Source organism: Meleagris gallopavo, chromosome 21, assembly GCF_000146605.3.
Source record: "Meleagris gallopavo isolate NT-WF06-2002-E0010 breed Aviagen turkey brand Nicholas breeding stock chromosome 21, Turkey_5.1, whole genome shotgun sequence".
Taxonomy (NCBI): domain Eukaryota; kingdom Metazoa; phylum Chordata; class Aves; order Galliformes; family Phasianidae; genus Meleagris; species Meleagris gallopavo.
The window spans coordinates 103,337-118,603 of record NC_015031.2 but is presented as its reverse complement, the minus strand read 5'-3'; the positions used below and the strand labels follow the sequence as shown (position 1 = coordinate 118,603).

The 15,267-nt window shown below is 43.1% G+C and overlaps 1 protein-coding gene and 1 long non-coding RNA gene across 3 annotated transcripts; one reads left to right on the top strand and one right to left on the bottom strand.

The window, feature by feature from the left end:
- Positions 1–10: 10 nt before the first annotated feature.
- FOXN1 (forkhead box N1) lies at positions 11–13,223 on the bottom strand. 2 transcript variants are annotated; one of them, XM_010721708.2, is made up of 8 exons: positions 13,067–13,223; positions 11,091–11,594; positions 9,814–9,924; positions 7,492–7,619; positions 6,461–6,557; positions 2,568–2,775; positions 1,578–2,105; positions 11–416 (listed from the first exon to the last, which is right to left on the bottom strand). In XM_010721708.2, exons 1-8 carry the CDS (start codon positions 13,187–13,189, stop codon positions 154–156), a joined length of 1,962 nt encoding a protein of 653 aa, XP_010720010.1. In that variant the 5' UTR covers positions 13,190–13,223; the 3' UTR covers positions 11–153. The 2 variants fall into 2 exon arrangements, with proteins under 2 accessions (XP_010720010.1, XP_010720011.1); XM_010721709.2 differs by having other exon boundaries at positions 9,814–9,921.
- Positions 4,694–9,693, top strand: LOC104913844. Its single transcript, XR_004161763.1, has 4 exons — positions 4,694–5,284; positions 6,047–6,224; positions 8,239–8,350; positions 9,567–9,693. It is a non-coding gene; the product is annotated as an uncharacterized LOC104913844 (long non-coding RNA).
- Positions 13,224–15,267: the final 2,044 nt, after the last annotated feature.

Sequence of the window (15,267 nt, the reverse complement as noted above, 5' to 3'; positions counted from 1 at the left end):
AGTATCCGTAGAAAATTATTATAGTAAGGCTACATATCCTGCAGATGAGTTCTGGAAGGTCTCTTATTCCAATTTCAGCTCTTGTAGTAGATGTCAGTCTGGCATGTGTGATGGCTTGGGCTGTGTGTGGACAGAAGGAATGATAGCTGTGGTTCACATTAGTGCTATAGGTTTGGATCCAGGATTACTCAGGTAGGCAGGAGACACTGTATCCAACTCCATAAAGGCAGAGTAAAGAGTAGTGAGCTGGAGGTCGGGTAGGTTACTGTGTGGGGTTCCATTTGGGATGGTGGCTGTGTTGCTGTTCTCCATCTGGCAGTGAGAAGGGAAACACTGGGAAGACGTTGGGGATGATGAAATGAGAACCAGGGGGTCCACAGCTAGGCTGTCATCCTTCAGCTCCTCCCAGAGATTGCCTGGGACAAAACAGAAAGGATTGATTAACTTTCTCTACCTGTGCCTTTTGAAACACCCAAGAAATAGATAATTATACAGCTATGTGTGCTGTATGTTTAAGTACTTAGTCACTTGTGATGGTATAGTTGTTATTAGTTTGTTTCCATAAAAACATAAATCTTGGAGAAAGCACAATTAAGTTAAGAGAATCTTTGCTTGAAAATTGGCAAGATTCTGTTGCAAATGTAACATACAACAGTAGAACTACAGGTTCATTAAGGTTGGAAAGGACCACTGAGACCAGCCATCAACCCATCCCCACCATGACCACTAACTGTGCCCTCATGAAGTGTAACTTCTTGTTGAAAGAAACTCCCTATTCTGAAAAGGAGAAATTGCCTCTAATTTCTTGTAAGATCCTGAAAGTGAATCTGCAGATAATATTAGTGCACAGCTGGGCTTATTGTCTTTGTATGGCATAGCTTATCTGAATGGCATGCTGAATTACTGGACATATGATTTCATGACAAAAAAAATCAGAAATATGACTTGATGCCTCATCCCTGGAGGTGTTCAAGGCCAGGTTGGATGGGGCCCTGGGCAGCCTGAACTGGTGCCTGACTTAGTTGTTGGCAACCCTGCTGTGGCACAGGGCTTGGAACTAGATGATCTTTGGGGTTTCTTCCAACCCAACCCATTCTATGATGGTTTGGCTTTTTTTCCTAAAGTGCAACAGAAAGTTTCTCATCTTTCCATTAAACTTATCTCAGTGAAATGACTCGCTAAGGGACTGCAGCAGGGCTGCGTTTTATATCTTCATCACTGAAGATTTCTTCCTGAGGGACACGGTTAGTGGGCATGGTGGGGATGGGTTGGCAGTCGGACATGGTGATCTTTGAGTTCTTTTCCAGTCGTAACCATCCTGTGATTCTGTGGGTGGGGATGGGTTGATGGTTGGACTCATGATCTTGGAGTCCTTTCCCAACCTTAATGCTTCTATGAGTTGGCATGGTGGAGATGGGTTGATGGTCGGACTCATGATCTTAGAAGTCTTTCCCAACATTAACGATTCTATGATTCCTGGGGGCATTGGCCAGAATGCTGCCACTGTGTTGGGCTGTGATGTACTACGCCTAAATCTACGCCTAAATCTACGCCGTAGGACTACCTTGGATCCCTACCTTGGAGATCAAAGTCGGTGAGGGATGGATTCAGAGCATCGATGTCGTTGCTGAGGTCCCCCTCCTGCAGCAGAGGGTCGGGCACCGTGCGGGCTGTGCAGTGCTCTGTCATCACCTTCACACCGCAGCTCGGGGGGGTCTGGGCCGGCAGTGGGGAGTCCTGGGTGATGCTGGGTTGACCCCGCAGTTCGTTTGGAGCTTCCCCAGAAGGAAACATTGTCTGATGGTCGGGTGTCTGCGGCATTAATGCGCTTGAGATTGGAGGGAAGCCCTGTGGGGCGGTGTAACATGCGGTTTGCTGCCCTCCGAGCAAGTTTGGCAACGTGTTCTTGGCATGGAGAGCTCCTGATGATGTGTGGATGGGATGCAGAGGCTGTGGTATAGAGGAAAGCGAGGGCTCGCCCAAGGAGTGGGGTTGGACTGCCATCTGCCTGGAGAGGGATGCTCCTGCAACGCCATTCGGGCTGCACGACATCATGGAAGATCGCAGCTTTTCGCCTTTGTCGCCTATCAGTGTGTCAAGCTCTTCTACAAAACAAAAAAACAAAATCCATAAGGTATTTCCTGCAGAGCCTTCATCCTCATAGCTAGCAGCCGGGGAACGGGTGGGTGTGATGGCAAACAAAAGCCCTAATCTGTAGGATAATAACTCCAAAAGTTAAATGCTCTTCTAAATAATCAGTGCTGAACGTGAATGAGGAACATTATATTGTCGTGTTTAAAGGCTGGGTATTTATTGGATAATTTCAATTTTATTCTATAGGCCTTGAGTGTTGCTTTAACATCTCACTAAGTGTTACGATAGAACACCTTTGTGCCTATTTAGAAGCAAAACCAGGTCTTTAATTCTGCTTTTTTGACTTTATATTAAGGAAAGCACCCTTAAATATTTCCTAAGTAGTGTATAAATGCTGTTGCACAGCTTGGTGTGCATTGCAAAGCAAGTTGTGGACTCCTGCTTGAGAACTAACACACTCACTTATCACTGACCTGGCTTTGCCATACTCTTCCTCACAGCCACTGGATCTTTCCTCTTCCATTTCTGCAGCTCCTCCTGCATCTTGTCAATCTTGGCCGGGTTCAGAGCCCACAAACAGCCTTTCCGAGAAGAGTTGCCTGATTTGTTTTCAACTTTCTCAAAGCATTTGTTCAAGGACAAGTTGTGGCGCACAGAGTTCTTCCAGCCATCCGGGGCTGTCTGGAAACACAAAGCCAATCTAAGAATGGTTTTTCAAGGAAAAAAAATCAATCAATCCCATATAGAATCCTCCATTTGGTGAGACTATAATACTGCTTAGGTGATATTCTCTAGTTATGCAACTTATGCCCAAGTGGGTTAATCACGTGCCCTACAACTGAAATATGGGTTTCTACTCTTGATTGCTGCACCTTTTTGCTTTACACATACTTTTAAGCCAGTGGTGGAAGCTGGGGGGTTCTTTAAACCTCACAATGTATTAAAGTGATTCTGCCATTTGTATTTAGGTGGTTTCTGGTCAAGCAAAATTCCTTCCTTACTCTGAGGACAGTTTTGCAAGAAGGAAAAAGATATTGCTCATCACACCGAGATGTTTCATACGAGCATGCTGGTCTGTATCATAGGATTCCTATGGTGAATTCCTGATGGGTCACTTCCTTGTCTTTTACAGAAATTCCATACAATCATAGAATTCTATAGAAATTCCATAGAATCATGGGATTCTGTAGATTCTATGAAATCTGACCTTTGGATTCTTCCACTGGGACATTAACTCCTTGTCCCCCAAGGCAGACCTTCACTACAAGCTGGGAAAGACCACGATAAATTCCCAATAAATTTAATAAATTTAATATTTGCTTCTTCATTCAAAATATTGCTTAGTTGTGAAAGCTGTATACATGTAATCTGCTACAACAGGAAGTATTTGGCTTTCCTAACAGCACCGTTTCTACCCTTTTGTCCACCTGATGTCAGCATTTCACCGTTCTGTTGGCCAATCCCGTAGGTGAGTCAACCTGCAATTCTATTATTAAAAAACCAGTATAAAAACCCAACCCAACCCCTTCCAGCCCTTTCTGCTATAGGGTAAGATTGAAGGAGAGTGGGGGTGCGTTGGCACAGCTGCCCGTGGAGGTGGGGGAGTGCACGTCCATGGAGGTGTTCAGGAACCACGGGGATGTGGTCAGTGGGCACAGCGGGGTGGGTTGGGGTTGGACCTGGGGCTCTGAGAGCTTTTTTCCAACCCGAATGATTCTGTGGTTCTACGATGACCGTTCTTTGCCCCTTGCAGATCGCATCCAAGCAGCATTTCTGCCAGCTCCAAAAGCAAATACAACTTTCTCCAAGGGAAGGCGTGCAATTAGCTGCTGTCTGTGCTAACCCGCGAGAGTGCTCACACTCCTGGCCGTGTGTGTGAGGCTGCACAAACCTCTGTCTGTATCTAGACGGGATAATTAGTGTTTCTGCTCGGCGCTGGGAGTGGCATGTGTTTCTCAGAGGTTTTCAGATGTGTGGGGGTGTGAATGGTGAGATCGTTTTAGGAACGTAAAAGCAAAAAGTACACGGATTTATTCCGGGGAGCGCTGCCAAGAGTTGAACAGGTTCTTGCACTAAACTCGGTACTGCTGAGCAGTGAGAAATAGTTGTTTACCTAGCTGGGCCCTGAAGGAATGCTCCAACAAAGCATTAGAAGTACTGCTCTGTCACCAGTTTTTATTTTCACATTTGATGCTTGGTTAATGAACTGAGCTCTGCCTGCTGGAGCTGCCATTGTACAGTTGGAGTTGTTTTGCTGCCATGATTTGCCCATCGTTGCTTCCAGAGCAGTGTGGAAGAAGTTATGTGGAATTAGGTTCCACTGGACCTTCCCAACCTCTTGGACCACTGGAAATAGCCCAATTAACGAGATGAGAGCTCAGCCTTCAACTCTCTAATTGCACTGAAGCAAAAAAAAGATGATGAGCCAAAAAAGGTCGTTGTGCAGACCCATTGATCCCGACAGCCTCTTGAAGTTTAAAGAGTTCAGTGATCTTGCAAAACCCTTTCTCTTTAAATCTAGGTCTCAAGAGAAGGGAGAGGTACATCAAAGAGTAATTCACCTTCAGCTGTGTAGATTTTTTTTTTTTTTTTGGGACGTAGGAGTTGGATTGTTCTGTTTCAACTAGAAATGAGATTGTTGCATCATAGAAACTAAATTTGCTGTGGCAGCGAATACGAGTTAATTTGACTAGGCTTGTATCATCTCATGTCTCCCAGCAAGATTCTACATACACTTGTGCTCTACTTCAGTTCTACTCTAATTGCTTCCCCTCCCCCTGGTGAATCCTGCTGTTTGCTGAGTTCTGCAGCACCAACACGAGGCTGTTTGCTGATTTCTATATTACTTTATCTTGCTAAAGTCTCTCCAAAATATGGTTTTTGTCATATTTTGATAATTCCATGGGCTGCCTTAAAGACAGGACAGAGGTAGGGCTTAGTCCTTACAAGCACATTTGCTTATTCTGTTCTTATTTTAACGATGTTTGGGGTGAAAATATTCAATTATTTGACTGTATTTCTAAGTAAATGAAAAAAAAAAGCAGAAAAAAGTTGCAAAATTTGGACTGTTCCAATAATAACCATTCTTTTCCTATATTGCATACAAAGGCTGTGACCTCATTCCCACTGACTTATACATAATCGAAGAAAAAGCCACGAGGATCTGCAAGAAGACTTCCCAGTGGAACAGGTGGGTTCTGATGAGTGAGAAGAGCGAGGTTTAGATTAGGGCTAAAACAGTTATTTAAAGCCGTGTTGTAAGACAGAGGAGAAGTAACTTCAGTTTGGTCTGACGAACTGCTGTGGGCACACCGTTATGCCTGTAAAACTGATTTTAGTCATCCCACTTCTCCACTTGAAACTCATTCATGCTATGTTCCTAGAAGATGGTAATGTGCTTTCTTACCCTCTAACTATTGGCATATTTAATTTAATTTAATTTTTTTTTTTAATTTTTATTGCTATTTATCCTCAAAACCACTTGACTTTGCTGTATAATTGTATCAGGACATTTGAATCAGGATATCTGAATCGTCTTTCTGTAGTTTCATTAAATCTATTTGAATTGCTGCATGCTTATTTGCAATAGGAAGCACAACAAGCATCACATTGCTTTGGTTTTAGATCTTGTTAACAGCTGTAGGCCACTTGCTCTGGACATTTAGTAAGACTTTTTGGGGAATCAGCAAGAACAAAGCTCTGTGTAGAGCAGCAGCCAGCAATTCAATTACAGCTTTCTTTAGATCTAACTGTAATCCCTCTGCTCTGGGGCTCCATGCTGACTAATCTCTTCCCACCTGCATCCCAAGTGCAAGAAGCCATTTGCTCTTACAGCATGGATTTAAATCTCAATAGCATCTGGTGCAAGCTGTGCATCCGTGCCTTCACCATCATGACCGTGTAATTATGAGCTTAGTACCATTTATCACATCTTATACTTTTCCTTTTACAGGGCCAGAGATGAAGTTGCCCAAGATGACATCCCAGCTCCAGAACAGAGCAGCTGATGGAGCTGTGGGTGACCCTCGTCAGTTGCAGGGAGTGGGACCTGATGGCCTTTAAAGGTCCCTTCCAACTCAACGATTCCATGGAGACATCCCATGGAAGCCTTTGCTTCCATGATTTTGGAGGTACTGTAATGGCAAGGGAAGCCACAGGACCAGTTCTGCCTGTATCTGAGATCTGAGAGAAAGGGATGATGTTGTTTTTAGAAATATTTATCCCTTTTACGAGCTGTTAGTGAGGAGTGGCTGCTTGTTATCTATGCAAGCTCCAAGTTAGAGCTGTTCTTAATAAACTTTTGTGTTAAGTTGCACTACTTATATATGCACTATGTACATATATTCTGCCTAGGCACAGAACTCACCTTAAAGTAAGGAAAGTGCTCTGTCATGAAATTGTAAATCTCGCTGACTGGCAAACTGCCCGTCTTGCTGTTTTTGAGTGCCATGAAGATCAGGATGCTTTGGGGAGAGAAAGGAAACTGTTTTAGCTTGTCAGAAAATACAGTGTTTGTCTCAGAGCTTGTGATGACCATGGCTTTCACTCCCATACAATGAATCAGGTTGGATATTGGGAACAATTCACTCTCTAGAAGAGAAGTGATGCAATGGAACAGCTGCCCAGGGAATGGTGGGCTCACTGTCCCTGGACGTGTTCCAGAGCTGTGGGGATGTGGCACTAAGGGACGTGGTATGGTGGGGTGGGTTAGGGTTGAGCTTGGATCTGAGAGCTCTTTCCCAACCTGAATGGATCTATGAATACCAATGATGCTGACAGTTCCCACTCAGCCATAAGCAGTGCGTCACTCTTAGATGTAATGGTCAAAGTCTATGCAGGATATGAATAGCTCATGTCTAATACGAATTTCAAGTAAAATGATGGAAAGTGGAGTCAAGACCTTAAGTCCTGGCTGTGTTTTTTAAGGTTGTGCTTCAGTGCTTACATTGATAAGGGATGCATGGAAAGTATCAAGCTGAATGGCAGAAGGTATAACTAAAAATTGTCTGACCTGCTTCACTAGAGTGATGTTTGGGGCTAATCCTATGTGATAAGCAGCACATCTGATGTGTTTTCTAGACATTTCCTCACCCTTAATGGGGAATTAAATAGCACTAATACAGGTCCTGCAAAAACACCTAATTGTGATTAGTCTTAGGCTGATTTGCAGCAGCTAGGACTTTCCATCAGGAAAAGGCCTAGCTTTTCTTCGTTACATCATCTCATTTCCCTCTGCTTTGGCCTCAAAGTCTGGTGCATGTTATGATTCATACAGGCAGGACAGAACACACTGGGAACAGGATAGGTAAGCACCTTATTGCAAATCATGCCAAAAATATGCTGTGGGTAAACAGTGTGTTTCCTGTAGCATCAGGAGTTGAAAAAATATTTTCTTACCTGTAGGAGTAGATGGGTTTGGGAAATAGAGGCTGCTGGGATTCTTGAGTGCTTTGAGGAGCAATCCTTTGGTAGGGGTAGTGAGAAGAGGTGATGTAAGTCACCGGGTAGCTGCCTCCTGATGGGTACTGGGGAGACAACCAAAGAGATGTCACATGGCTTGGCAACGAGTTCTCAGAATCTTTCTTTCTTTATAAAAATACTAAGCTTTAATTCTGAGGATGTTGCCCTCTACCTATGTTTAATAGCTGTTATGCAAAGGCAGAACTGAAGTCTGTCTAGCACGGTACTGAAAAACACTGGTGCTACTGGTTAGTGCTTAAGAAGGAGGAGAAGCTGGAGAGGAATGGGCTGGGATATCGGCTGCTACCAGTTTTGTTGCAGTGAGTTCCATGCTAAAGAACTATTTCTTTATTATTGCCCATTATTCTACTGAGTACTTGTGAAAAATGGGTCGTTGTACCCTATCTATCATCTCCAGATCATGCACAGTCGTATAAAGAATTTACTCCTTTGGCCATCCCTTTAGTGGCATCTCTTCAAGAGATCTCCAGGCATGTCCAATTCTCAGCAACGGACGGCCCATCATGAAGTCACCCTGATAGAAATATACCAGTGCAAAAAAAACAGGCAGGTCAAAGGAAATACAGCATGTGCCTTGCCTTGATTGCAGTAGAGTTTCTGCCAGTTTGCTCTCCATTTCCTATCACAGCGGTTGGTCACGTATTGTTCTGTTCTCAATTACAGTTCCAACCTGCTGGCAAGCAGCTTTCAAGAACAAAGAAGCGCTGTCCCACGGAGCTGAGATACCATCAGTTGGCTCTTGGTGTGGCGAAGGCTCCCACTCAGCTCGCAGTTGGTAAGAGAGGAATTTCTGCCTCTTACAGCTGAATCTTTCCAGATGCCAAGGGTAGGGCATGGCCAAAATTAGGAATCGTGTCACAGGCTATTAAAAATCTGCTTGCGTGCCTTTGCTGGTGCTCAAAGGTTGCTGAGCCATGTTCTGGTGCGGTGCTGCTCACCTCTACAAGCCCTGTGTCATGAGTTTTTATGGTTCCTCTGAAGACTCTAACATAGATTTTTTCAGAGTCATCAAGAAAATTTTCCTGGTAATTAATTTATACATCTTACTTTCTTCCTGCCATTGGTTTCAGTGCCTCTTTGAAAGGGTTCTAAGAAGGAACTGGCCGGGATGTCGCTACCAAAAGCGAGAACTGGGTGTTTTCATGATGATTTCTGTTTTATTGGTCTCATTACTCCTCTTTGAGGGAGCAAAGCAGGGGAATGGTCTGGTACGACTGGCTGGAGCTGGTTCTGCTGGATGAAAGGTGTCCATGTTTTATGGTGGGTGGGTTGGTGGCTCCAGCAGTGTCTGCCACTTCTTTCAGGTCCATAAGAAGTAATTTTCCAGCTGAGTCACCATTTGTGCTGTGTCCAGCAAAGGGGAAGGTGAGGCCACTTTATCGTTTGGACTGAGTTAATGAAGGAGTTGATCTCTCTCATCCCTTAATGAAAAGAGAAGCGTAGTTGCTCCAGGCTAGGGGGCTGTTCTGAGTTTAACTCCATAGTGATTTAAGTTGTCCGTTCCATTCACATTTGAGAGGTAAAATATTAATCCATGCAAAAGGTGTTGTTCCATTTCTTCTGTCCTGTGTCACTGCTCGTTTCCTAGCATCTGACAATGGCACATGGACAGCAGCTCAGCCTGTTATGACTTTGCCTGCTGATACCCCTCACTTTTCTGTCATTATTAGAATCCGTTGCCATGCTTTTATAACTTCAAGTAGCACAAAGTCTAAGCAAAGCCTGCTGCTTGTAGGAGAGCTGTCACTCTGCCAATCTGCAGGTGGATGGGAGACTTTCTCCTCCTGCAATGCTTGTTGTGTCTTGCCTAGCAGTTCCCAGAAGACAGCTGTAACGTTGTGGGTTTTTTGAATGTGCTTAATGCAGATGGGTGGTAATATTACTGGTATCAAAACAGCAGTGAAGAGGGAAGCGTGCTCACTTCAGTTATGTGTTTTTATATATATTATATATATGTATATAGCCTTAATTTGTGCACTGTCATGCATCAGCGTTATAGTCAGTTATGCTTCAGCTGAATGCTCTTTCACTGGGGATGATATAAGAGCCAAAAGATTGCAACGGAGATGGATGAGCCACCAAACTCAGTGAGAATCGTCTTGCTGTGATTTACTTTAAAAGGAGGTATTTTTTCATCTATTTTTTTTGGGGGGGGGAAGGGGAGGAGTTGTTCCTGTGACTACTATATGACTCTAGCAGTAGGAACACAGCATTTTTGGTTCAACATATGGTACTGACCTGATGGAAGGGATGTGAGGAGCAGTACATCTGCTGCACTTGGGGCTGATAGCAGTACAGCCCAGGCTGCCCTTCCAGTGGGGATGTCCTAAGCTTGAGGTCTGAATCCTGCTAGAAGATATTTAAGGGAAGCATTATTAGAGAAAACACTCAGTTTAATGCCATCAGTTGCTGTCCTGACTTGTCTTTCATTGTACCTTATTACCATCCTCTTGTCATCCCAGTGCCACATCCAGTACTAACAAACATTTGTGCTATTTTGGTGACCATAAGATGATGTTTTTGTCCAGAAATATCAACTTGGCAGCAGCCCTGTAAACTGTAGGATCTTACAAGCTGCTCTTTAATGGAACCAGTGGAGGCATGAATGAGCAGTTGGTCTGAGTAGTCAGTGGTGCTGTGGGTAGGGCACACAGTGCTAATTTTACATTCTTTGCAGCTTTGATTTTGGGAAGAAAATGGGATTTTTCTCATTAACTGTGTACAGGTTTTGCATTAAACTTATCTGATCTGAGGTTATATTATTATATCCAGGAAACAGGAAGTTTATATCAACTTCATCCTTAGTGTGAGTAACTTGGAAATGTCCGCCATCCCTTGCTAAATTGTCTTAGTTCATTTAGATATTATTTGTGTTTCTTTTTTTACCCCCCTTTCTTTCAGTAACCTTGCAATTCTTTGTCCTAAAACCAGTCCAGAGCCAGTGATCAGGGCCCTCTCTTGACAGGTGTGCTCACTGGTTGTCTGCATGAGATTATGAAGATAGGGTTTACAATTTGAATCATAGCAGAGGCACCTTGTAGGGATACTACCACGTGGTGAGTGACTCCTCGTACTTTCACACAGTACATACTATAAACAGACTTTGTACTTAGTTTTAAGTAAGTAGAACTGATATCTAGGAGTTTCTCTTGCTGCCAAGAAAAATGCAGGTCAGCAAAGGCATTGTAAGAAATCTTTGTATGTTCTCAGACGCGCAGCTCCTCACAGAACCATTAAGATTGGAAGAGAGCTCTAAGATCATCCAGTCCAACCATCCACCTGCCACCAATGTTGCCCACTGGCCACGTCCCTCAGTGCCACATCTCCATGGTTCTGAACACCTCCAGGGATGGGGACCCCACCACCTCCCTGGGCAGCTGTGCCATAAAAATCTGTCCCTTGAGAATGCTGATTGATGACAGTGATATAAAACCTGTTATCGGGTTTTCCCAATTAAAAACAGAAAATAAATAAATAAATAAATAAATAAATAAATAAAAAGAAAATATACTGACCATGACTTGTGAAGTGTGATCTTGACCTGTGGTGCTGTACTGGAGGCTGTTACACCATGGCTGTTCGGAGGAGATGTTTGGAAGGTGTGTTGGAAATGACTCTGACTCATCAGGGCCCGTAGATCCTGGGAGACCCTCAAAACCCTCAATACTTCTGGTGTTTTTGAAAGATGGACCTTCAGGTGGAAGGGCTTGCTGTGCTTCCTGGAAGACATCCTCACTGATCTGCCTCTTGTAGGGGTGAAAGGGGTTCCTGCTGCTCTTGAGGAACCTGTCGTAATTTCCTACAGTGTTTTCCTCGTAACTGTACCGCCGGAATTTTTCTGTGCTGAAGGAGACCTGAAATTTGTTCTTGCTGCAGTGAATCCCTTGGCTGGGGGGATATCTCCCAAGGAGCTGGTCCTGGGCTGGAGATGCAGGGCTGGGGCTGTGGGAGGACTCAGAACTCTTCCTTTCTGTCCTGCTGTCTGATTCGTACGGTTGGCAGTTGTAACTGGGATTATCCTGCAATGAATTGTTGGCATTTGTTTAGGGTTAGGTTGAACAAATATTTTCCCAGTACGTTGAAAATGTGCATTATTGACGATAATTAGAAAATTACTAGTCCTACCACCTCCGCACAGATAAACTTTGAAAGGTTTTTCTCATTACCTGGTGTCCAAACCTGTTTAAAGGTAAGTTGATAGAATAATTAAGAAGGCTGAAATAATCCTAATCTGTCAGATATCTATGGAAAACAGGATGTCATAGGCAACTTTTGCCTTGTTGATCTGTCAGTTCCAGAGAGAAGATGATGTGTGATCAAATGATGAAAGATTAAATGACAGAAATATGGTAAGTGCAAATCCTGTCATACACAAGTTTAATCAAATGGGCTTGAGCTCGTTCTTTGTGTTACACATTGCTAGATATGTTAGCAGTTACATCACTTCCTCTCATTAGTGTAACCACACTCATTCCATGAGCCATGGAGGGTCTGGGTAGGCAGCTTCACCTCCTTCCTGTCTCATCTCCTCCCTTCCCTTTTGTTAGCAAAATGGAATTAACAACTACTCAAGAACTCTTTAATCTAGAGGGGAAAGGCTTAACAAGAACTAGTGTCTGGGTCCTGGAGCTGAACGCATACAGCTTAGAAATTATGCATATTTTCCCTGACATTCAATGGTGAGTAACATCTTGGATGCTTTTTGGGAAGGCATGCTGAAGTCAAGAGCAGGTTATTATGTTCAGTGAAGGGAAAACAATCACAGAATCTCAGAGTCATTCGGCTTGGAACATTCGCACTGGAACGGGCTGCCCGAGGAGGTTGTGGATGCCCCATCCCTGGAGGCATTCAAGGCCAGGCTGGATGTGGCTCTGGACAGCCTGCTCTGGTGGTTGGCGACCCTGCACATAGCAGGGGTTTGAAACTAGGTGATCATCATAGTCCTTTTCAACCCAAGCCAGTCTATGATTCTATGATTGGAAAAGACCTTCAGGATCCTCATGTCCAACTCCAAGCTGCCCCACAATGCCCACTGACCACGTCCCTCAGTGCCACATCTCCATGGTTCTTGATCACCTCCAGAGATGGGGACTGACCCACCTCCCTGGGCAGCTGTGCCACTATATCTACTCTATCTGAGAAGTTTTTCCTAATATCCAACCTGAACCTTCCCTGGCACAACTTGAGGCCATCTCCTCTTGTCCAATTGCTGTTATTTGGGAGAAGGGGACATAACGTACAGTGATATACAGAAAGTAAGGTCAGATTATCAAACAGTCCCTTTCCCCCCTTTCCCTCTCTAAATTCAAGTTGTTCTTACAGGGGAACAGGAAAAGGAATACATGGAAGAACCAGTTTCCAAGAAATCTCAAGGGGATTTCTGCAGAGTGGAACATGGTAGAGTTTTTTCATTCATATCCATATGGGTTTGTGAGTCTGTCTGAGCTCATACCTCTGGGGGAGGAGAACAGCACTGATCAATAGCACTCACCGTTTGCTGAATTGGGGATACTGAATCCCCCGGTGTCTTCATGAGGTCCTCTTGTTGGTCCCTTTCCAAAGTGTCCGAAGAAGAAAATTTAATATTAGATTGATCCTGAAGTAGTGAAACCATTACCAAATCCACTTCAGATGGAAATTCTGTTATAACGAAGGAAAATTGCAATAAATATTTTCTAAAACTGAAAAATGGAGAAGAAACCATCTTGTTTGTGTTAAGCATCCTGCTGGGCAATAATCTATTCTAATAGTAAAGGTATTCCTAACCTGAATTCTTCCTTTAGCTTTCAGAGAAACGTTATCTAGGCATAATTGCAATGAAGTGTGATACAATGTTATGCAGTTTTACCACTATTTTTAATTGAATTACTTTTTTTTTTTTTGCCTTTTGTAAGTTAATGAAAATGCATTACTGTGGATTTGAGAAAATTTAGCAATATTGCTTTACTGAGAATTATTAATTGTCGTTGCTTTTAGTGGGACTACATACAAAGTTTGTTTCCTATCATTACTTAAGACTGATGAGTACCATCAGCTCATGGTTTTGCTTTTTTTCTGTTATCAGTGCCTTATGTTCTGCACAATTTAAATCTCAAGTATTTAAATGAGTTCCCAAACTTTGATCTTCAGATATTTCAGACATATCTAATGATATTTGTCAGAGTAAGATGAATAGATTTAATCTTCTAGAAGTTTGTTTGCCACTGGGTTTTTTTGTAGTCCTTTTTCACTGTAAATTTACGGTAAGACTGCAATGGCACAACTCAGATTTCAGGGGTATAAATCAGATGAAAAAGGCACTTTAAGGGTTAATTCACAAAGTCTTTGCCACGTGTTTAAATGGCTGTTAGGTAAATAACTGAAGGGGTTATCGGGTTTGGCTAACAAAGATGTATCACTGAAAAATGTGGAAAATCTGTTTCGCTTTTACAGTTCAAAGAGAAATCTGTATTTATGATGAGTTAGACTGCACTGCCCAAGGGGATAAAGTACAATGGGGCTTGGAAATCACATATAAGACCTTGAGTGTACAGGAAAGAAATGATGTGAGCTAAAGTTCAGTGTGTTTTGGGCACAGGCCCCATTCCCAGTAGCTGAACTGGAGGTTGATGAGGAGATATACATAAAACTCCTCTTGAAAGGAGCAGGTGGGAAAACTGACAACTTGGAAATATGTGCACGTGTATATTTGTAATTGTTCCAGGCTGTCTGTCCTCTTAATGCAGTTTTCCCACTTATCTCCAGGTTATATAAAGCTGTATCTGACCTCTCCTTTATACTGCAATTTTTCAACCCCACTGCCTAATTTGTGGTCTTAAGCATTAGAATTTCATTAAGAGCTTTTGTGCAGTTACAAGTCCTGCCTAATGGCTTTTCCACTGCAAGAGACGCTGGACAAATGCTCACAGATCAAGAAAAGGGAAGAGCTTCGTTTCAAGAAATCAGAGAAAGTAAGAGAATAAGAAAGTCAGAAAGCTTTGATTGCAGAGAATAATGACATTTTTCTCTTCCCATTAGTTTTACCACCAGAACCAGAGCAAAAGCACCGGCTAAAGGGTGAACAGGGCACATCAGAAATAGAGTATGTCATGGCTATTTGGAAAGTTAATACAATGTGGACCAGGAAAGCCAAATTATTATTGTCTCCCCCCACCAAGTATTTTGCCAGGCTCTGTTTATTAATTTTATTTTGTCATCTCATGGAGGCTGATAGGAAAGGAGGAGTCTTACTGGCCTTTTAATGCTATAATAAATCTCTCTGCGTAGTGAAGGTGTTATTAGATGGGAAGTAGCCTTGTCCTGATGCAAGGTCAAGCTGATAACCTGCACTTAGTGGTGATCTGCATTGTTACTGTGGGTTTTTGAAAAGAGATTCCAGACCACATACTGACTTCCTTCTATAAAGGAGAAGAACTTGTGGTCATTGGAGGCTGTCAATAGTCGGGGTTGCAATAAATCATTTGCAGTAAAGTCATGCAACTGTTACTGGGAGAGGGAACCCGAGGAAACTGTGGGTTGCCAAGATGTGGGACTTGTGAAAGAAAACAATGATGCTTTGATTTGGAAAAAGGAAAGTGACTGTCCCAGATGTAGCTGGAACCATTTCTCCCAGCCCGTGTCATTTCACGGCTGTAAATGTTGCGTGACAGTTCTGGCTCCAGTTATAGGATAACTATCTTCAAAAGAAAAAAA